The sequence below is a fragment of the Apodemus sylvaticus genome, chromosome 15 (genome assembly GCF_947179515.1).
Source record: "Apodemus sylvaticus chromosome 15, mApoSyl1.1, whole genome shotgun sequence".
NCBI classification, from domain to species: Eukaryota; Metazoa; Chordata; class Mammalia; order Rodentia; family Muridae; genus Apodemus; species Apodemus sylvaticus.
In genome coordinates, this window is record NC_067486.1 from 63,494,124 (window position 1) to 63,518,302 (window position 24,179).

Below are 24,179 nucleotides of genomic sequence, written 5' to 3' on the forward strand. Positions count from 1 at the left end.
GCATAGTTGACATGCATTTCTTACCTACAAAAGAGAGCAATCTGTATATGCAAAAACCATTTCTCTTCTGTTTTCAATCACAGGCACTTGAAAAATAGCTATTGAATAAATAATCAATATATACGTATAGTCAATATTTTATTGTTCAAAGCACTGTACTCTGAAGCTCCATGTGATACATTCTGAAAGACTGCTGAGAATGTATAATGAGTTTTCACTCAAGAACAAACACAAGATTCTGGAAAGGAAGGCACGATTGGCAAAATCCTTGTGAGGGTCTGTGTTCAACTCCCGGAATCCATATTAAAACCCAGGCCAGGAGGAACAAGCCCACAATCCCAGCTCTGAGGAGGTGGAAACAGGGTTCCTGAGGCTTGCTAGCCGGGCAGCCTAGCCCAGCCTGATTAGTGAGCTAGGCCAATGAGAGATCCCATCTCAGAGTGGGGGAAACCCAGCCAAAGGGCTCCTTAGGAGAGAATGATATCCAAAGTTGTCCTCTGGCCTGTACACACATGTACATGTGTGCATGCACACTTGTGTACATAAACATGCATCTACACATACATACACATACATACATCAAACACAGATCAAACAAAGTGCCACTAAAGCACCTCTCATTACTACATGGTTCTACATTCTAAGTACAAACTATGTGAGTTAGTACATGGTAAACTCCAAAACGATGAAGTCAAGTTTTAGTACCTACTCAATGATCTTAAAAAAACACTTTAAAAAGAATTTGTTACTTCAAATGCATTTTTATCTCTCTTTTTAAACTACAAAACTGACTTCATCAATCTGAAGTTTTGGATCAGGCTTAGCGCATGAATGGAAGGTATAAATGAGCAAATGAAAGGGAAGCCAGCCCACTGCTCAGCCCACCTAGATCCCCACGCAAGCTCAGCTTTAAAGTGCCAAGCTCCAAATGGATAAGGAAAAAGGGAAGGGAAGGTCAGGACCCAAAAGGGACAGGCAACCAAAGGCAGGGCACCAATAAGAAGCCAAGGACTGCACTGTGGCTGCGTGGAGGGCGGAGGGGAAGGGCAGTGGCTGGCAAATGGCTGTGAAGTCTTGATCAAACATTAACCAAAAGGACAGTCACTCGATGGAGTTTGAGCAACACACCTGTTGCAGCTCTGTCTCCACATCTGCCTGGGTTACTAACTGAAGGAGCTCATCTTCGTGGAGACGAACCTGTGTTTCAAAGCGGGCGTCTTTCTCTCGGACCACCTGCTGCATGGAACTCAACTGAAGACATACACCAGAGAAACTATACAAGTTACACTCCAGAGCATTTCACAGACAACTCTTACAGCCTACTCTGCAACGACAGGAACTCAGCACTGACAGAGCAGTTCCCTAAACCTCAGCTCTGAAGGTCACGGACGAGAATGTCGGGAGAGCAAGAGGCCCGGCAGCAACATCCAGGCATGAGAGAAAACCCGCTCTCAGACTCAGAATCAACTCATACACAAGTTTAACTAGAAATTTTCATGGATACTAAAAATGCCTTAAATACTCACGAGATGTTTTCGTTTTAATTCTGAAAAGATCAGAAAATCAAGCCTACAAGTGAAGTTAGATTCTGTTAACCCCTGGTCGTCTTTTCAATGTCAGGTGCATCTCAAAGACCTGCCCCAGAACCTGAAGCCAGAAACACAGTAACAAAAGCTCTAGAACTTCATTCAAGATACTCTACGAATGGGAATACAAAGCTTCCTTTTTCAGTATGGTTTAAGAGGCTTTGCTTTGCCTAAGGAACTGGGAGAGCTCACAAAGGCACAGCTCCTCCGAGGTGGCCAGCTGTCACTTCCCACTGGCTCCCTTTAATGTACTGCACTTGTCTTCTCTGCCTTGCCAATTCTTCTCCCCAACTCAAGAGCACTGCTTGACTAGAGAATTGCCTATGTCTCTGGTTTTGTTCAAACACCATCTTTTTCATGTAAGCTTCTATAAATGTCATGTTCATAAACTATTTTCTTAAAATCCTTTGATGCTAGTATTACTTTTATCATCTTTTTGAGACAGGGTATCACTGTGCAGCTCCAGGCTGGCCTGTAATGTAGTTAATACTGGTGTCAAACTCGTCATCTGTAAACTGAGGCCTTCTGAATGCTACAATAAGTGCTTGTGCCACCACACAAGGCCTTATATTATTTGGAGTAGCTTGCTCCAAGATGGATCTGTTAACATATCTATGTCTTCATTGACTTTGTCTCAAGCAATTTAAAAATGAATAACATTTTCCTATCTTACACTATATATAGTGCTATATATTTAAAAACCAACAGAAGCTAACAGGATAAACATATTAACTTCTGGATATATAATTCTTGCTGTGCATACAACTGTAGAGTATTCCTAGGTAGAAGACACTTCTATTATCAATGTATCTGATAGATAAAGTCAGTTATGTGCCATATGCAAAGACCCTTCAGGGATTAAAAATGTGTCAGGATCCAAAAGCATTCTCAAAGGAGAACTATGTGCTCAGTTGTCAGATAAGAAACAGAAAAACAGAGTTGAGGGAGCCAGTGCAAACCGGCTGGCTCTGGCTTCAGAAATGAATATGAAGAAGAATGGTCCATCCTAGTGCCCTCAGCAGGGAGCTGCAAACCCTTTACTGCTTCTTTATTTCATGTTCACTAAGGAACTTAAGGTTAAGATGAATCATCCTAACAAGATTTTAATTTATGGAAAGGATGGAGCTACTAACTTATACTTCTTTCCCTTTATCCATCAGTCTCTTTTGAATTCAGCACAAGTCCCTCTGAACACACAATCTGTGTGTTATTAAAATGAAATATCTGGATCTATGAGACAAAACTAAACATCAATAAAGCCATGGCAAGTTCATCAACATAAGTAGTGTGTTTTGAGAGGTTGTGGTGTTTCCTGTTAAGATGTGAAACATCACTCACCATATACTCACCACACCTCCCACTCTACCACACCATCCGAGTGTGACATCTGTCATGCTTTCATCTACCAAGCTTTGAAAACTGACTGCTGGGACTGTCCTGCTACACTGACCAGTCTGGGACCCATGACTCTGTTTTCTAGTGAAGGGACTATTGTCCTACCTGGGCAGCCTGCTCTGCCTGTGTTTGGCTGAGCTGTGATTGCAAAGTACTGATGAGTTCCTCCTTCTCTTGAAGCTGCTGTTTCATCAGGATGAACTCTTCCATCTCTGCAGGATGCTTATCCAACTAAAGGGGGGAAATACTCACTTAAGCAAAGCGTTTGGCAGTCTTAGATCTTTGACTTTCTCATCTGTCTTGAATACCTACCATTCTCCCTTCTAATTTCTACTGTAATACAAAAGAGAATTCCATATACTAATTTTTAAAACATTATTGAATTCCTACAATTTGTCAGAAGAAGATAGAAGCAATAGCAACACTGGCTTCAATATCTTTGAATGATCACATAGGAAAGAGACAGACCAACTCGACAGTGAACATAAAAATGTGGACAATACTTACAATGTAAGTAGGAAGATACCCTATAAACATGTTTAGGGTAAACCATGGAAATCTGGATTTGCTTGGCATTAGAGAATGAAGGAGAGAAAGGGGACAGTGACAGAGCTACACCTGATGGCCTTGGGAATAGGAAAAATCCAAAGCAGCAGACAAGTGTGTGTTGGAACCCACAGCAGCCACTAACAGAAGAGCAGTGGCACTTCCCATTCTTTGGGTATAGGTGACTTCTACAGGACTTCTACAGGAAGAAAGATGAAGAGGGTGGGGCTCACCTAGACCATCTGATGTCTCAAACCAGAGCCACAGGATCCATTGTTAGAGATAAATAGGCAAAACCACTTAGAAGAAACTGAGGAGTGACATCAAGATGAAGAGGACCAGAGATGTAGCTTCTGGGAGGTTGTCTGCCCTGCAGGGTCAAGGATGTGGGCTCCAGTTCCACTGGGAGGCTGACTGCCCCTCACAGTCAAAGCTGTGTGCTCCAGCTCCACTGGGAGGTTGTCTGCCCTGTATGGTCAAGGCTGTGGGCTCCAGCTCCACTGAGAGGCTGTCTGCCCTGCACAGTGAAGGCTGTGGGCTCCAGCTCCAGCACTAGGGATAATAGCTGAGTACAGTAGTATATGCCTGGAATTTCAAAAATAGAGGGCTGAGACTGAAGGACTGAGAGTTCAAGACAGGCCCGGGCTACATAATGAGACCCAGCTCAAAACAGAAAGCAGAATGGAGGTAATAGAGAGGAAAAGGGAACCTGTATGAATATGCTGCATAATTTGGTATCAACCAACCACATGAGGCTAGAGAAGTCTTACAATGTGATCCCTCCAAAAGTATTTCATTTTAACAATATTGCTTAACTAAAATGTAAAGTTGAAATAAATTAATTTTTATTTTTAATAAAATTAAAATAATGGTCTGACGACTGATGACATGACTTTATCTGTTATATCAGGTGAGATTGTAAAAAAGATTTAAAAACTTTCTATGTGCATGTGTGTGCGTGCATGAGTTTCTTTGTACCACAGGTATACAGATGCCCTCAGAGGTCAGTGGGCATCGATCAGGACTCAGGAGCTGGGGTCACAGGTGGTTGTGAACTTCCTGATACAGATGCTAGGGAACTAACCTAGGTCGCCTACAAGAGCAGTTAAAAGTGCTCTTAACCACCAAGCCATTGCTCCATCCCTTTGAGTGAGGCTTCATCAAGGCAGTGTGTGTGTGCAATGCCCAGTGTATACAACATGAAGTCAACAAGCTGATGCAGTATGAATGATTTTTTTTTGCTGTACTCTTATGTAATATGGTAATGTGTTAATTTGAATATGCAGATAGCATGAGTAACAGTAGTAATCAAGATAACAAGAATAGAACATAAAGTTAATTATTTAATTACAGTAGAATAAAATTCATCTAATTAAAAAATAGATAGCTTGAAGTTCTAAATGAAAACAGACTAGTTAATTATAATTCACTCCTCTGGAATTCCTAAGCAGTATTTCACTGAAGACATTCCACAGTCTGCTTAGATAGTCACCTGTTGTGGAAAGTGAATAGACTCCAGTGTTTGGCTATGACTGCTGTAACTGCTGGTACAGACCAAAGTGAAGGCTGGGAGGCAGCAGGCAACAATTCAGAGAACTCCAGCTCCCATACACGAGTACCAAACCACAAAACAGAAGTCTACAAATTCATTTTCCTAAAACAAATCTAAATGTTTAGAAAAACAACATTTTCTTTTACACAAAAGCAGGAATAGAAGGGAATCTAGTCAAAATGCCCCAGGATTAGTGCATACAAAGGGTTAGTCATGGCTCAGTGGCCCTGAGCTCCTGATGCTCCTGCAACAGACACAGGTTTGGTTCCCTCTCCCATCTGTAAGTGCAGCTCCTGGGGATCTGATGTCCTCTTCTACCTACATGGGCACTAAGTCTGCCTGCAGTGCAGCCATGGAGGCAAAGCCATTCACACATAGACAGGAGGACATCTATGTAGGATCATTAAAAGCCAGCCATGGTGACTCGTGCTGTAATCTGAGCACCCCAGAGGCTGAGGTAAGAGGAGGGCTACAAGTTCCAGGGGAGACTGGGCTATAAGATGAGATCTTGTCAAAAAACCAGCATGGAGACTAGGGAGCAGAACACTGTGCTCAAAGAAATCAGAATTTATTTCAGAGTTGAAGATGTTCAAAAAAGTATACAGGACATGAGAGAAAAATCAGAATTAGAAAAGTTCAAAAAAGTTGTAATTCATCAGGAAGTTGATATAAAAGAAAACTCATCCCAGAAGAGAAGACAAAACACAAAACAACGTCTTGAGTCAAAAAATAAAAAAGGATAAATCTAAAAAAAAAGTCAAAAATATAATTGATAAAAATAACAAATACCGAAGACAAAGAACAAACATAAAGGTTAGCAGAAACTGAAGCCTGCAAAGGAAGAAACCAACAACACTGGAGCAGAGCAGTCATTGTCAGTCATGGAATTCAAGTTTCAGAAGACATATGAACCATAGATGGACAGAATACACTGAGCCCAAGTGCAGGCAAGAGCACCACCCAGCACTGCAAACTCAACTGCTAGACTTGGAAGGAAGAGAGGGAAGGAGGGAGGAGGGACAGACAGGGAGAGCTCAGGGACGTGTGAGAGCTACTGACTAAGTAAATAAAGACAAACCAAACTCAGAACTCAAAGGCCATTCTTTGTCTTTCAAGTATTAGTAAATTGGAAATATATTTAAACATATGTACATTAGTTTTAAATATAAGTGCATGTTATATATTATTAAGTATTGGTTACTACCTATCTACTGTAATGTTAAAATATACCAAATAGAACTTAATATGGATATATCCTTAGAGAATAGAAGCATCTACCATATATGTATCCATTAGCCGTTAGTGATTTTTAACCTAATAATTATGAGGTGACTCATTCCTACCTGTGAGGCTTGTTCTGACTGTGCCTGGTCCAGCTGGGCTTGCAATCTGCCAATTACCTTCTCCTTCTCGTGGAGTTCATGTCTTAATTTTTCTACTTTCATCTCTTCTTCTGTTGAGCTTTTATCATGCTGAAAAATGTGATAAAGTCACTTTCTTAAAAAGTGTAGTTCACACATATTTCATCTTTCACACTACTAGTCCTTTAGAGACATTTCATTATAGTTTCATTAACTGGATAAGAGAACTCAGAAGGCAGAAGCAGGAGGATCTGAGTTAGACGTCAGCCTGGTGTAGATGGCCAAAACAGATGGGACTCTGCTGAGAGACCTGTCTGAAACAAACAGAAAGTCAGCATCAGGAGCAAGGCAAAAACTATTGAAGAGCAGTGGATTTCCGGCTGGAAAGAGCTCAGTTTAAATCTATGAGGACTAGGCTTTGGATCCCAGAGCCACAATACAAGCCAGGGTCCCCCACACATGGGATTCCAGCTTCAAGGGACCTGACACCTATGATCTCTATCTATCTTCCTCTCCCCCCCCCCCCCCCCCCGCCTCCCTATCCCTCTCTGTCTCTGCCCCGCCCCAATGCCCCACACTAAGTATACTGTGGTTACAGGGTCACTGGATCTTACTGGCATCCTTCATTTACCAGGGAGAAAAAATGAAGTTATAAGACGCTGGCACACAAGGTTTGAGGGCTAAGGAAGAAGTGAGCTAAAATGAAACACAGAGCACAAAATAACTTAAAAACCTAACAGCATGACTCAAGGGAGGTTTGGCAAACCTGGACAAGCCTGGACAGGAAAAAAGTCAGTGCCTGCTACCACAGCCAGGGGAAGGATTACCATTGGAACCATAAAGGAGGAAAAGGATCAACTTTGAGATGTTAAGCATTCTATTCTGCTTCTCCTCCTCCTCCTTGTCCTCCCTCTCTTCCTCCTCCCTCAGGCTCCTGCTGTACTGCGGCCTAAGTCTAGAGCCTCACACATGGGGCAGAGCTGCTTTTCCACTGAGCAACATGCACAGTGCAAACAAGGAAAGGTAACACCCTGAGCGCTTTTCTCTGAACAGCAAGGCACTGGGAAGTAATAAGGGCCCTCGGGGGTTATGACTCCAAAACTGAAGCCACACCCTAGAAATGAACATCTCTGAGATTAATTATATTGTCGTCAACAAGTGGAACAGACAAATTAAGGAAATAAAATGATGTCCCCTGCAGGGTGGTCTAGGTTGACTTGTAACTAGTGCGCAGTGACACACCTGTCTCAGAATAATTTGTACAAATGCTCCAAAAAACCTGATGTCTGCGGTTCTCTAAGTGGACACCTGCATGTGGCTCTGAAGGGAAAGCTGAAGAGAATGTGCCCTGAGCAGCACCGTGCTTCTCTAAGGACCACTTTCCTTGGTCCCTTGCATCCTGACCAGACACCGCTTTGTGGAGAGAGTCATAAAATAGAGAACCTCTATACAAGGACACCAGGATGATCCAGGCGAGTGAGCCCACAGTTCATAAAACACCCATCTACCATAGAGAATAATCTATATTTGTTAAGGAATGAAAGGATTTGAGAGCGGGGGCAAAATCTTAGCGATCCTACTTTTTAATGTTCTAACCAATAATCAAACTCATCTGAGAAGCACATGCTTCTCCTCTCTGTAGTTATCAGTGCCCTTCAGGACTCAGTTCTTCCAGTCAGCCCTTTAAACTCTGATGGTAACAGCTCAAGCCCACACTTTGGGTAGGCCTTTGCTCTCCCCATGTGGCCTTCAGTCAAGGCAAACCACAGGAAAGGAGGCATTCTTCCACCACAGCTGTTTTAGCTCAGCTCACATCTGCTCTCTCTACTGGGGCTCAGTAGGTTCCATTTCTGTGGCCTGTCCTCATACCTTGGAGAGCTCCTCTGCCTGGACTTCTGGAGGTACAGCAGCACCTGCTTGTGTCTTCATTGCCTCCATTTGTTTATTTAAGGATAACATCTTGGCCTTTGCAAGGAATTTTATTTTATTCAGTTTTTTTTCAGCAGCTGTCTTTTCCTCCTGTCATGGAGCAATGGAAACAGTAAATGCGAATTCACCTGTTATGTAGCACACACACACACTACTTGTTTAAGGCAGGCAACTGTTGACCATTCCTAGATAGAAGACAACGCTGTTAACAATGTATCTGATAGATAAAGTCAGTTATGTGCCATATGCAAAGACCCTTCAGGGATTAAAAATGTGTCAGGATCCAAAAGCATTCTCAAAGGAGAACTATGTACTCAGTTGTCAGATAAGAAACAGAAAAACAGAGTTGAGGGAGCCAGTGCAAACCGGCTGGCTCTGGCTTCAGAAATGAATATGAAGAAGAATGGTCCATCCTAGTGCCATCAGCAGGGAGCTGCAAACCCTTTACTGCTTCTTTATTTCATGTTCACTAAGGGACTTAAGGTTAAGATGAATCATCCTAACAAGATTTTAATTTATGGAAAGAATGGAGCTACTAACTTATACTTCTTTCCCTTTATCCATCAGTCTCTTTTGAATTCAGCACAAGTCCCTCTGAACACACAATCTGTGTGTTATTAAAATGAAATATCTGGATCTATGAGACAAAACTAATCATCAATAAAGCCATGGCAAGTTCATCAACATAAGTAGTGTGTTTTGAGAGGTTGTGGTGTTTCCTGTTAAGATGTGAAACATCACTCACCATATACTCACCACACCTCCCACTCTACCACACCATCTGAGTGTGACATCTGTCATGCTTTCATCTACCAAGCTTTGAAAACTGACTGCTGGGACTGTCCTGCTACACTGACCAGTCTGGGACCCATGACTCTGTTTTCTAGTGAAGGGACTATTGTCCTACCTGGGCAGCCTGCTCTGCCTGTGTTTGGCTGAGCTGTGATTGCAAAGTACTGATGAGTTCCTCCTTCTCTTGAAGCTGCTGCTTCATCAGGATGAACTCTTCCATCTCCACAGGATGTTTATCCAACTAAAGGGGGGAAATACTCACTTAAGCAAAGTGCTTGGCAGTCGTAGACTATTGACTTTCTCATCTGTCTTGAAAACCTACTATACTCGCTTCTAATTTCTACTTTAATACAAAAAAGAATTCCATATACTATTTTTTAAAATATTATTGAATTCCTACAATTTTTCAAAGAAGATAGAAGCAATAGTAACACTGGCTTCAATATCTTTGAAGGGTCACATAGGAAAGAGACAGACCAACTCAACAGTGAACATCAAAATGTGGACAATACTTACAATGTAAGTAGGAAGATACCCTATAAACACGTTAAGGGTAAACCATGGAAATCTGGATTTGCTTGGCATTAGAGAATGAAGGAGAGAAAGGGGACAGTGACAGAGCTACACCTGATGGCCTTGGGAATAGGAAAAATCCAAAGCAGCAGACAAGTGTGTGTTGGAACCCACAGAAGCCACTAACAGAAGAGCAGTGGCACTTCCCATTCTTTGGCTATAGGTGACTTCTACAGAAAGAAAGATGAAGAAGGCGGGGCTCACCTAGACCCTCTGATGTCTCAAACCAGAGCCACAGGCTCCATTGTTAGAGATAAATAGGCAAAACCACTTAGAAGAAACTGAGGAGTGACATCAAGATGAAGAGAACCAGAGATGTAGCTTCTGGGAGGTTGTCTGCCCTGTATGGTCAAGGCTGTGGGCTCCAGCTCCACTGGGAGGCTGTCTGCCCTGCACAGTCAAGGCTGTGGGCTCCAGCTCCACTGGGAGGCTGTCTGCCCTGCACAGTGAAGGCTGTGGGCTCCAGCTCCACTGGGAGGCTGTCTGCCCCTCAGTCAAAGCCATGGGCTCCAGTTCCACTGAGAGGCTGTCTGCCCTGCACAGTCAAGGCTGTGGGCTCCAGCTCCAGCACTAGGGATAATAGCTGAGTACAGTTGTATGTGCCTGAAATTTCAAAAACAGAGGGCTGAGACTGAAGGACTGAGAGTTCAAGACAGGCCTGGGCTTCATGGTGAGACCCAGCTCAAAACAGAACGCAGAATGGAGGTAATAGAGAGGAAAAGGGAACCTGTATGAATATGCTGCATGATTTGGTATCAACCAACCACATGAGGCTAGAGAAGTCTTACAATGTGATCCCTCCAAAAGTATTTCATTTTAATAATATTGCTTAACTAAAATTTACAGTTAAAAAAATTAATTTTTATTAGATATAATTTTCCTTTGGTCTGGTGACTGATGACATGACTTTATCTGTTATATCAGGTGAGATTGTAAAAAAGATTTAAAAACTTTCTATGTGCATGTGTGTACGTGCATGAGTTTCTTTGTACCACAGGTATACAGATACCCTCAGAGGTCAGTGGGCATCAATCAGGACTCAGGAGCTGGGGTCACAGGTGGTTATGAATTTCCTAATGCAGATGCTAGGGAACTAACCTAGGTCGCCTACAAGAGCAATTAAAAGTGCTCTTAACCACCAAGCCATTGCTCCATCCCTTTGAGTGAGGCTTCATAAAGGCAGTGTGTGTGTGCAATGCCCAGTGTATACAGTTTGAGGTTAACAAGTTGATGCACTTTGCATGAATTTTCTTTTGCTGTACTCATATGTAATATGGTAATGTGTTAATTTGAATATGCAGATAGCATGAGTAACAGTAGTAATCAAGATAACAAGAATAGAACATATTTAATTATTTAATTACAATAGAATAAAATTCATCTAATTAAAAAGTAAAGTTTGCAGTTCAAAATGAAAGCAGACTAGTTAATTATAATTCATGCCTCTGGAATTCCTAAGCAGTATTTCACTGCAGACATTCCACCCTTAGATAGTCACCTGTTGTGGAAAGTGAGTAGTTTGTCTCACTGGAGTGAGACTCCAGTGTTTGGCCATGACTGCTGTACCTGCTGGCACAGACCAAAGTGAAGGCTAGGAGGCAGCAGGCCACAAATCAGAGAACTCCAGCTCTCATGCATGAGTACCAAACCACAAAATAGAAGTCTACAGATTCGTTTTCCTAAAACAAATTTAAATGTTTAGAAAAACAACATTTTCTTTCACACAAAAGCAGGAATAGAAGGGAATCTAGTCAAAATGCCCCCAGGATTAGTGCATACAAAGGGTTAGCCATGGCTCAGTAGTCGTGAGCTCCTGTTGCTCCTGCAAACAGACACAGGTTTGGTTCCCTTTCCCATCTGTAAGTGCAGCTCCTGGGGATCTGATGTCCTCTTCTACCTACATGGGCACTAAGTCTGCCTGCAGTGCAGCCATGGAGGCAAAACCATTCACACATAGACAGGAGGAGTAACTATGTAGGATCATTAAAAGCCAGCCATGGTGACTCGTGCTGTAATCTGAGCACCCCAGAGGCTGAGGTAAGAGGAGGGCTACAAGCTCCAGGGGAGACTGGGCTATAGGATGAGATCTTGTCGAAAAACCAGCATGGAGACTAGGGAGCAGAACACTGTGCTCAACGAAATCAGAATTTATTTCAGAGTTGATGATGTTCAAAAAAGTGTACAGGACATGAGAGGAAAATCAGAATTAGAAAAGTTCAAAAAAGTTGTAATTCATCAGGAAGTTGATATAAACGAAAACTCATCCCAGAAGAGAAAACAAAATACAAAGCAGAATGTCTTACGACAATAAGAAGCAGATTCTCTAAGTGTCTAATGAGCAGTCTTCATCAAGTGCTCAGCAATTGTGTCAAACAACATTACCTGCAGAGCTTCATCCTTCTGCTGGAGTTGAACATCCTTCTGACTAATAATATCCCTGAGCTCCAGAATCAACTTCTCTGCATCAGCCAGGCGATGCAGAGCGTCCTCTGGAATGCTACTATTCGATTCCATGACAATTTTCTGGGATAATTCCTAATATTGACACAAAAACAAACAGAACAATGCACAGGGAAAAACAGCCTCAAAAACTCCTACAACCTCGCCTCATCTTTTGCCCAACTCCTCTCTTTAGAACCTGAGGTCTAACTAATCCAATAAGTGAACTTTAGCATTACAATGCAGTATTTGTTGAACTTAAAGTACTGCTAACCTAATTTTATCAAAGAGGAAAATAAATGAAGGAAAGAAGGAAGGAAGGGAAGGAGGGAGGGAGCTAGGGAAGGAAGAAGGAAGGAAAGTAGGCAGGCAGTCAGGCAGCCAGGCAAGGATTACATACTATTAAGTGAAGGAAGCCAATATTTAGAATTAAAAGTGAGCTGCGGACTGGAGATGTGGCTTAGGTGGTGAAGGGTGAAGGGAAGACCTTGTGTGACTGCACGAAGGCCTGCTTTCAACTCCCAACATTCTACCACCCAGTGTGGCAGCACACAGCTATGATCCCAACATGCAGAAAGCACAGGCTGGGAGATTAGGAGTCCAAGCCAACTCTGGCTAGCCTCATAGCAAGTTTGAAGCCAGACTGGGATACCTGAGACCCTGTCTCAAACAAAATAAGCAAATGAAATAAAAATCAAAGATGTTATTAAAAAAAAATAAAACAAAAAACCTTCCTTAACCATTTGCCTTTCAAAAAGCTAACGAACTTCTGATTCCTTAAGGATCAGAAATACAATGTAAACTAAGAGAAAGTAGAAGTCGAATTTATAGAAGTGAATAGATGTTTCCTTTATTCCTTTCCCCTGAAAGAAGAGTAATGCTCCCAAGGAGAGAGACAAGGAGGGGGACTTCTTAGGACAAAAATCCCAGCAGGCTAAGCAGACAACAGAGCTCTCCAAGCTCATCAGAAACGTGGTTCCATCCCCACAGCTCTCTGGCTGACAATCCTCAGCAGAGGATCATTTATAAAGTTGCGATTTTTTTTGTTGGTAAGCGTCATCACATCTGCTTAGCACGAGGGAGGCTGCTCATACCCCTCTAGCTTAAGCTATTCTCCGCAGAAGAGCATGGGATGTGATTCCTATCAGTGTGGATGCAACAGAGCTACTCACAGCTTCTGAGGAAGCCATCAACGTCCAGTCAGTGTAATTTCCTGATAATTCATGCAAAACATTATTTGCTAATCCTGATAATCGGCTCAGCATCTCTGCAGGTGAAACAGAAAAGAAAACGCAAGGATCAGTAGAGGAAGACACAGGTGGCTAGAGCATGAGCAAAGCAGGCAGGTGCTAGATGCTGACCCATGTCATCTACGTGAAAGGAGGCACATGTGACGGTGGGACATGCTGAGTACAGTGTGCAGCCAGGCAGTGTGCACGGGGCAGACCCATATTTTAAGCCCTGCCACTTGGATCAATGTGAGACATGGAATGCAAGAAGATAATCCTCGAATACAAAGATATAAAGGTCAAGTAAGTCTTAAAGGCTGTCTTTAATGCCCGGTCTTTCATCATAGTTCCATTTATAAGCAAAAATCTTAAGTTTTCCTTCATCAAGATTTATATTTTTCTGATTTTTCAACTAAACGCCAGGATTCAGTGAAGTTTCTCTCTTTTGTGTCCTGGACTCCCACTCTTTCATGTAGCTTTCCTAACAAACCATGTGATTTCAGTGAAGTCACTGTTCAGAAAACTCTGTAAACCTTTATATTAGTGAGTGGCTGAAAGCAGTACCCCATCCTTGTTCTGCAAGGAATTAGAAAAAGGAAACAAAAAGCAACATAAGCAGGAAAAAGGGGGAAAAGCTTAGAACATAAATGAGAAAATAGAAAATTCAAACGAAGGCAGTTCTTAGAAGAGGTGAGCATAAAGACAATAGAGCATGAGTATTGTTAACTGACATCACAACATCAGTACTGACCTGGCATACATCAAGAGAGGAGAGAGAATGGGGAAGCTGAGATAAGAAAATACAAATATTCTTACATCCATAAATTCATAAAAGTAGGTAAAATGAGCCAACGCCTTAGAAGGTACAAACTACCAAATTTCAAGCAAAAAGATCTGAATACATTCAATGGAATATATAGGAGTAATCTCTGTCTCTCTATATACACACACATACACACACAGACACAGACAGACACAGACACACACACACACACTATAAAACTGAGTTAATACAATAATTAAGGATTGAATGAAACGATATATATATATATATATGTGTATATATATATATATATATATATATATATATATATATATATATATCACTTCAAGAAGACAGGAGGCAGCACTTTGCAATTTATGTCACAGGGTCAGCAATACTAACTCGAATAGAAAGGACATTGCTAAGAAGACAAGTAGCCAGCAGTCCACATGCTCATACCAAAACATTCAAGTTCTTGAACATAATATAAGCCCATCAAGCACAGCAATCCATTGAAAGCTCATGCTTGAAGAAATGGCAGGGTACACAGAGAATATGCATGAGGAGGCAGTGACAGGAAGGAAGAGCTGGGAAAACAGGGGTCACGCGACAAGAAGCCAATCTGAAGGAGCTCTCCTGGGCAAGGCTAAAATGACTCACAGTGGGGTCTGCAGAGTTGATCAGAGGTTAAGAGCACCAGCTGCTCTTCCAGAGGCCCAGGGTTTGCCTCTCAGTACCCACGTGGCTGCTCACAACTGTCTGTAGCTCTAGTCCTAGGGGATCTGATGTCCTCTTCTGACCTCTTCAGGCACTGCATGCAGTTGGCGTACAGACATCCATGCAGGCAAAATGTGCACACACATAAAATAAAATGGACAACTATTTAAACAATAACACGTTTTAAATTCACAAAATAAGTTAAACAAAGCCACAAGAGAGAAATGTAATTCAAATAAAAATGTATCTATTAGTCTGACAGTGTATCTATGAATACACTGACAAGCATATATTAGAAGGAATGAATTGCCGTACACATTAATTCCAAAATATTAACATAACAATATCCACCTTAGGAAGCCAATCTTATTTCCACCCTCACCTGGGTATATGCCCCTGTCAATTGTCACAATATAACAGCCCTCAGATGTGATCACCTTACCTCTGTAGGCCTCTTCCTGCAAACCCATAACCCAAGGTTATCGTAGATACCAGGGAAACCGAAAACAGGACATTCTAAAAACACTTCTCTGACGTTCAAGGAAAAGCACAATAGCAAACCAAAGGCTAGGTCAAGTGAGACTGTGTTGATTAAATCCAAAATAGGGTGTCAGAATGAACTCAGAGCGGGAAGGGACCTCAGTGGGGAAAACGGTGAAATATTAAGTGAGCTCTCCCTGTAGTTAGTTAATGGCCCTGCACTAACAGCGTTTTAAAACCATGTAAATGCTCATGTAAAGAGACATTAGTAAAAGAATATACAATATCTCTGAATTAATCTTTATAAGTTCTAAAATCTTTACTTCATGTGCATGGGTGCTTGGCTTGTATGTCTAGTCTATGCATCTACACATGTACATGCAGTGCCCACAAAGGCCAGCACAGTCTTTGGATCCCATGGAGTTACAGGCAGTTGTGAGCTACCACATGGGTGCTGGGAACTGAGCCCAGGTCCTCTCAAAAAGTAGCCAGCGCTTTTAATCACTTTCCCATTTCTCTAGGCCCTAATCTTCTTAACTTATAAGTAAATCTGAAGTTGTACTAAAATTAATTTGCTTTTATAACTATTATGTTACACAGTGAGAGGCATGGCATTTGCTAGTCCGTATACTCTATAAAATAATATTAATGCAGTGACAGGAAAAAATACTGAAATGGAACTGAAGTGAAACTGTGGTGAATTTTATATTCTGTGTTTAAGTGATATCTGGATTTTGAAAGGGAGAAATATAAAGGTAATTTGTATTTTCCTGCTCAGGATAATAATGCTTAGGGTAGCCATGGTCCTCAACAAGGATGCTGTTCCTGCTTGGGGGTAATCATGGTTAGGGTAGACAACTATTCTAACATTTTGAAAAACCTAATGAATGTATGCATCTAGATAATGATCAGTCAACAGCTGATAACAGAGCAAAGCCCAGACATTATGACTTTCATGATGAAAGAACATAACCACTTTCTACAGTCTTAACAAAGGATTAAAAACTCAGATCATGCCACCTGTCCTGTTACCCTTTGCAGAAAATGCAGAGGACAGAGGAACACTGAATTTTCTAGACAGTGTCCAACTCCACAGGACCTATGTTCCTCACTCAACTGAAAGGGAAAAGACAAGAAATGTATCAAGCTTTAAAAGGGCAAGATTCCAATCTGGATAATAAAACTATAAGGAAACCATAATGTGATTTTTTTAGAAAGTAGTAGGGGCTATAAATGGGATAGGGAACATGGAAGGGCTTCTAGAATGATCAAGTTATATTTGTTATGGTAACTTAAACACCCTAAGCTTGTGTTTAAAGCCATCCATTAGGAAGTTTTTATTGATAGCTGTACAGTCCACATGGAATATATTGGGATTTAGGCTTGCAGTGGGTAGTAATCGCTTAGGGTGATTAGCATATTCTTAAGTGAGTTTTCAGACTTAAAGCCAGGCTTGGTTACACATCCTGACCTATAAACCCTTAATTAGTTGGCTACTTTCCATCACTTTTAGTTGGGATTCCCCAAGTTCACTGGAAATCCACTGGACTGCATGCCTGCCCACCCCGCATGCACTCAGGGCAGCTTGCCCTGTGGTATACTACTTTTAGGATTAACGAGAAAAAATGTTGAAACCGCAGGCTCAGGATTCCTCAACTGCTTTGTAGCTTTAGGCTTTTTTAAAGAAATAAAAACAGTGTGTTAGGGTGTGGTCATGTGTATACATTCTCACCCAGAGCACTATACCTTAAACGCCCTGCACATGATCATTAAAACATAAGATGGGCTGACTGAAGAAAATCTAGAGGTGGATGTGAAGGGGATGGCATGGCAGAAAAGCACCATCCTGGAGCAGAGTGGCAGCTTTCTGCTACAGCTCCTAAGGCATTTTACCTTGTCAGTGCCGCTTCCCTCATCTCAGGATGAAGAATACTGAGGACCACTAATGTGAGTCCATGAGCCAAGCATGGCTTCTGTAACTGGAACTAAGGAATGAAAGGCATCTTTCACAGCTGAGAGCTTTGTATAGCTCAAAGGCTAGGAATCCAAGGGCATGAAAGCTAAATGGAGCGAGATGGTTCTCTATGACTTGTCACAAAACACAAATGGCAAATATGTTTGTAAGATCAGCAAACAGGAAAACACTGTGGTAAGTTCACGCGAGGAAAAAGTGATGGCTGTCACACTGTAAAGTGCCAGAGTCACAAAGAGCAACTAACCCGGAAACTCAAGCACAGCTCCACACGCAGGCCAAGCTTCTATAAAACAGGCAAACAGAAACGGACTCTCCGGGGGCTGGAGAGATGGCTCAGAGGTTAAGAGCACTGACTGCTCTTCCGGAGGTCCTGAGTTCAAATCCTAGCAACCACATGGTGGCTCACAACCATCCAAAATGAAATCTGGCACCCACTTCTGGTGTGTCTGAAGACAGCTACAGTGTACTTACATATAATAAATAAATAAATAAATAAATCTTTAAAAAAAAAAAAAAAGAAAAAAAGAAACGGACTCTCCAAGTTCATGCTCACCACACCTTCCCTGCCATAAGACCTGGCACTTATCTGAAGAAGTCCTGCAGAGTCAAATAAAAGGCCTAGAGCTGGAGAGATGGCTCAGTGGTTAGGGACACTGGCTGCTCTTTCAGAAAGCGTGCCTCTGATTCCTAGCACCCACACAGTGGCTTACAAACCATCTGCCCTCCAGTTCAAGGGGCACTAGACACATACTTAGTGCATAGACATACACAGAAGCAAAACATCCATACAAATTAAAATAAAATTTAAAATAAAATACAAACAAAAAAATTTTAAGTAGTTTATCTCAAAGCCTACTGACAATTCTTAATTTAAAAATATGTATCAGGTATGTAGTGTTTCACTAGGAATTATACAAATAAATAGATGGCACATCCCTAACCACAGAGACCAAAGTATATAACATGTACAGGAATAGAAGCAAAATAGAAGGGTGTGCCTCTGTGTGCGCACTCCCATGCCTCTCTCTGAAATCTGAGTCACATGCCCACCAGTTACTATGACACTCATGTGCATCTCGTGCATTTTTGATTGGCTCTCTGTGGTTTTAATTTCTTAATTTTCAAAGTGGCCTACAACCTGGCTTAAGAGTTAATAGGACAGTATTGCTACAACAGCTAGAAAATCCATATTCGAGACTATGATAGACCTTTACAAGCAAAAATAATATTTTATAATACAAAAAGAAAAAAATCCCTGATTTTTCTAACTTAGAAATAATTGGTACCTACAGCATATATACCACTGCCTACCAAGCAATGCTCCAGGCCTTTACATAGAACATATTTATCTCCATTGTTTAAATAATTTTATCCAAAAACACTAAAAAGAAAATACATTCAGTAGCTCTAATTTTAAGACAAGTAAACTATGATGTAAATAACTTAAGTAAATTGTCCACTGCCACAATTCTACAAACTTCTTGGTTGGTGGGGATACATGAAAGGCACCCTGTTTCCTGAGTAACTCCCTCAGCCCACACTCTTCATCCAGGATGAAAATAGGGATGTGTGTGTGTGTGGGGGGGGTACCACATTAACAGTGATGTGGTGACCTTATTTTCCTTTGTACATAAGCTAAAATAATAATTCATGGTAGTACACCCTCGGGTAACTTGTTTTTCCACACACAGGCTCCCACAGACATAAGCACACAGGAAACAGACGTCCTCACAGCAGAGTTGGACTGCTTATGACTGCAAACAATCTAAATGCCCATCAGGGGAGCACTGCTAACTGTATTCTCTTTTTTAATGTCTACAAGGGAAAGCTGTATAGCTGCCTGAAAGAGCAGGGTAGTGTTTTATCCTCATGTTTACTGAAAATGTTCAATATAGGTTGAATGTCAAAATTCTTGGTTTCAGATTTTGAAATACTTTTATACACATATGAAATAACCATGTTGGGAAGAGGAACTAAATTGGAACGAAAAAAATCACATATATTTCATCTATATTTTATACAGAGACAGCAATTTTACATAGTATTTTTAATCATTTGTGCATGAAGTTTCATGGCATTGAACTTTATTTATATATGCCTATGAATGTTCTGTCTGCATGTACACCTGCATGCCAGAAGAGGGCACCAGATCCCATTATGGATGGTTGTGAGCTAAGATGGTTGCTGAGAATTGAATTCAGACTTTCTACTGTTAGCATATGAATAGTCACAATACTTTACTTTGAGCCCTTCATGTTTAGCTCAGAGCTGCTGTATAATATTAAGTGGCAAAAAGATGTACTATGACTCCCATGGGAGGGAAGTATGTGCTACTGGCAGTCAGAATGTGTCTTAGGGGCAAATCAGCTATAGAATTTTTGGAGTGGGAAATGGAGAAGGAGGTAAGCACTGTGCTTTGCATTATACCCTTTGGTTTTGAATTTCCTCTGATCAAGAGCACATATAACTGAGCCAGGCAGAGGCAACCCAAGCCTTTAATCTCAGCACTTGGGAGGCAGAGGCATGGGGATCTCTGAGTTTGGGGCCAGCATGGTCCACAGAGCCAGTTTCAGGACATCCAGGGATATCTGGAACGATTGAAAACAAAAATAAAAACAAAAAAGCACATATAATTGACCCTAAAATAAGAGGATTTCTCATTTTCTTCATCACCTCATAAAGTATTCTTCATAAAGGGCGGGGATGTAGCTTAGGAACAGAATGTGGCCTCACATGTCTAAGGTTCTGAGTTTGAGTTCCAGCCCGGAGGAGGGCAAGGGGATTTGATGTAGCCCAGTCTGGGTTGTCACTAACAGTGTGTAATGAGCACCAATGTGCCACAAATAACTTATTTCTAGTAGGTAACCAAGGGAAGTTAATGATATATTTTATAAATAAGCATAAGAGCAATATCTCTTTAATCCACATGGGTTGGCGTGTCAGGAAAAAGAAGTGAACTTTAAAGTCAATCAGAAAGTTAACAGGAAAATCTAGTTCTAAAGATGATTTCTTTTAGGAAGAACTATATTATATTACAGTTGAATAGAACCCCCCCCACACACACACACACACATACACCCTCAAAAAAATCGTGGGAATCCTCAGAAATGTTGACAATCATCTTGAGAAACCAAGAGGGGCTTTTTATGTGATCTTCAAATTCTGTTGTGAGCCTTGCGGGCCAGATTTTTTTTCCAGTTTAATTCTCTTTGTATATTTTATAATCTGTGATGTATTTTCAGAGGTATTCTTACACTATCCAAATTAACATAAAATCTACTTAATCAAGTATTAGGAATATGTTCAAGACGTTTTACCTATAGCATATGCAATTTAAAATGTTCAGAAACTACTTCTGTAGTCAAACAAATGTAACCACAGTGAGGACGAAAGCATTAAATGGTCCTACCAGGATCAAGGAAGTAAAAGCAGTGTAATCAACACATAATGCTTCAAGCCAGGGCTGCCTGGAAGCAAGAGATCTACCACTTGGGTACACTTTTAACCTCTGAAAGTTTTGAGTTTTTTTTTTTTTTTTTTTCCGGTGACTACTCCAAGTCTCATTTTTCTAACAACATTTCCTGAATCTGACCCTTTACATCTGATCATCCAAACCTTATTAACTCATCTTTCTAGAAAGGCCTCCACACTGTTATAAACTCTTCCATAGTTCATCTTGCTCAAATCTGTTCCAATCTCAAAACTGTCCTCTCCCCACAGGCCAACTGCGGGGCTTTAAATAAACCAGTCAAATATTTCCTTCAATCGCCCTGGGGCTCGCCCTCCTGTTCCCATTCCTGCGAAGCATCAGCAAACCCAGGACACCTGGCCAAACCAAGGTTTTTTTTTTTCCTCCAGAACTCCCTTCGAGGTTCCCTCCCTTCAGGATCATCTCTCCCTCATCTTCCCAACCCATTAGAGGATCACTCATGGGCCTCCGACCGCAGTAACAGCGACAGCACAACACTAAGTTTGTTCAGGGCCCTAGCCAGCACAGGGCTGGGGTAGGTTGTCTCTAGCGTCCCCTGCTCCGTGCCCAGGCTGGGTTTCCCAGGCCGCTGGGACACAGGGCCTCGCAGGCAGGGCTGACCAGCTCGCCCGCCTCCGGGACTCCCCGGGGAGGAACGACCCTGCCGGGAGACTGACTGGGTGTCTGTGTCTCCGGGCCGAGTAAGGCTGCGGGCACCGGGCCAGCACCTAGGGCGGACAGGTGAAGGCTGCGGAGCCCGGAGGTGAGGTGAGGGGCGGGGCGGACGGGCCAGCTGAGCGCCGCGACCGGTGGCCCTTGCCCCGTGGCCCGCGGCAGGGCCGTTGCGGAGCTGCCCGCCAAGCCTGCGGATCCCACTCACCTGCAGGTGGCCGTGGCCGTCCCGGACACCTCCGAACGCCCCCCCGCCCAAAGTAAGCCACATCAGCTCGGGTAACCCAAGCACGACGCACCGCCAACGCACCCGCCCCGGGAGCCAACCACTAGCCGCGAGAGGGAAGGCTGGTTTAAAGAGTCTACCAATCGGAGCCGCGCGCAGGCGTTACCATGGGGATCAGGCACGCCTTGTTTGTAACTAACTGCGTCACAATGACAGGAACCAACCAATGCCCTAAAGCCTTCCACTTCCTTAAAGACATAGCCAATGGATTCTAAGAGGGACATGAAGGGCGGACTCACGTGGTCGGTAGTGACCCGGAAGAAGATCCCAGAAGGCCTGAAAACACCGAAAGGGGTGGGTATTCGGCAAAGATCAGGTGTTTGCTGTATGGGTTGGAAGTTCCGGTTTACCCTAATTTCTCACCTCCCGCTGTTCAGTCCTCAGCTTCTGAGGAGACTTTGGACTAGGGGCTCCAGCTGCTAATATTTGGGATTGTGTGAGAACCAATCCCGAGTAGAGCCTGAAAGTTGATCCTTCCACTGCAAATAAAAACTAGCCAAACAGCAATTGAGTAACGGAACTCCTACTACAACCTGACTTAACAGGGCATCTTCAAGGATGTGAGGGTAAGAGACAGTAGTGAAGAGTTGAAAAGTTCCCCTAAGGATGCGGCCCTTCAGTTGGGATGAGCAAGCTGAGATTTAAGGGCTCAGGCTCTGTGAGGAGTCCGTGAGGAGCTCCAACAAGAAACAGAAAGAGAGGCAGGGAACGGAAACCCATCTAACTCCTAATGATTCAGACACTTTTCATAAGAATGTTAATAGGAATTTATTGACTCTCATTTTATGGCAAGCATTTAGCCCACTAGATTTGCAGTCTCATCCTAATGAATGCAACCTTTGAGGCCCAAGTAGTAGCATAGTAAGGCATCTCCTAGCTGCTCATTTAAAATTGTGGATCCTATATTTACTATATCTTTTGCCACCTAATATAACATTGATTTATCTTAATGTCTCATATCTAGTTTATTATAAGAAATCCTGTGACTTGTCTCTTTTGATCTCCGTTCTATCTCCATGTCCCTGAATATTATACAGCAGGGTACTCGATGTCCTCTTGAATCAGTAAGAAATGTGTGATTATCTTCAATGTGTGATGCAATAAACTTAAAGAGATTAATGTATACACAGTTTTGGGGGAGAGGGATGGGACAGAACCGGGATATGAAATAAACTATCTCTCTGTATACTTACCTACATTTAGCTTTAGAATAAATGTTTCAGTTTTAGGAAAATTATATCTCCTTACTAAAGAAGTTAGGAAATTATCTGGTAGGTGTGGCTCCACCTTCCCTTGGGTAAGTCTAGACTGGACATTCACGGAAAACTGCAGTGAACACAAGGAAAACAGAGGAAATGTGGAGAGGTTAGAGCTGAGCTGACCTGAAGCTCCTTCAGAAATCAATGGACTGGAGATGATTTGAACTGCAATTCAACTGCAGAACATTGGCTCTGAGAGGCCAAGCTAGTAAAAGGTAATTCAGGAATTATCTAAGTGTATGGTACACATTACTTTAATCCCAATGTCTTAGTCAGGGTTTCTATTCCTACACAAACATCATGACCAAGAAGCAAGTTGGGGAGGAAAGGGTTTATTCAGTTTACACTTCCACGTTGCAGTTCATCACTAAAGGAAGTCAGGACTGGAACTCAAGCAGGTCAGGAAGCAGGAGCTGATGCAGAGGCCATGGAGGGATGTTTCTTACTGACTTGCTTCCCCTGGCTTGCTCAGCCTGCTCTCTCATAGAACCCAAGAGCACCAGCCCAAAGGTAGAACCACTCACAAGGGGCCCTCACCACTTGATCACTAATTGTGAAAATGCCCCACAGTTGGATCTCATGGAGGCACTTCCCCAACTGAAGCTCCTTTCTCTGTGATAACTCCAGCCCGTGTCAAGTTGACACACAAAACTAGCCAGTACAATTGACCCCTTGTCAACTTGACACACAAGCACATCACTATTAAGCCTCAACCCTTACTTTCTTATTCATCCCCAAGATCTAAATTACTTTAAAAGTCCCACAGTCTTTACATATTAAAGGTTCAATCACCTTAAAATATCCAATATCTTTAAAATTCAAAGTCTTTTAACTGTGGGCTCCACTAAAATATTTTTTCCTTCAAGAGGGAAACATATCAGGGCACTGTCACAACCAAAAGCAAAACTCAAACTCCAAATGTCCAATGTCTGGGATCCAACTCACGATCTTCTGGGCTGCTCCAAGGGCTTGGGTCACTCCTTCAGTCCTGCCCTTTGTAGCACACAGCTTGTCTTCTAGGCTCCAGCTGCCTGTACTCCACTGCTGCTGCTATTCTTGGTGGTCATCGCATGGTACTGGCATCTCCAAAACACTGTTGACTTCTACTATAATTAGGCTTCACCAATAACCTCTCATAGGCTCTCTTCATGGTGAC

The 24,179-nt window shown here is 42.3% G+C and overlaps 2 protein-coding genes across 17 annotated transcripts in view; one reads left to right on the plus strand and one right to left on the minus strand.

Annotated features, from left to right (window-relative positions):
* Positions 1-24,179, plus strand: part of Eaf2 (ELL associated factor 2) — a 1,192,577-nt gene that overhangs the window by 898,725 nt on the left and 269,673 nt on the right. The window lies entirely within an intron of this gene.
* Positions 1-24,179, minus strand: part of Golgb1 (golgin B1) — a 247,039-nt gene that overhangs the window by 47,026 nt on the left and 175,834 nt on the right. For 2 of the 15 annotated variants that reach the window (XM_052158350.1, XM_052158347.1), the window contains 6 exons: positions 12,117-12,269; positions 9,277-9,402; positions 8,310-8,459; positions 6,423-6,551; positions 3,087-3,212; positions 1,129-1,251 (listed from right to left, as the gene is read on the minus strand). In XM_052158350.1, coding sequence (XP_052014310.1) covers positions 1,129-1,251; positions 3,087-3,212; positions 6,423-6,551; positions 8,310-8,459; positions 9,277-9,402; positions 12,117-12,248 — 786 coding nt within the window. In that variant the 5' untranslated portion in view covers positions 12,249-12,269. Of the gene's footprint in view, positions 1-1,128; positions 1,252-3,086; positions 3,213-6,422; positions 6,552-8,309; positions 8,460-9,276; positions 9,403-12,116; positions 12,270-13,345; positions 13,441-14,825; positions 14,977-21,686; positions 21,796-24,179 lie in introns of those variants that run through there. The other 13 variants (XM_052158345.1, XM_052158342.1, XM_052158343.1 and 10 more) reach the window with 13 other exon arrangements.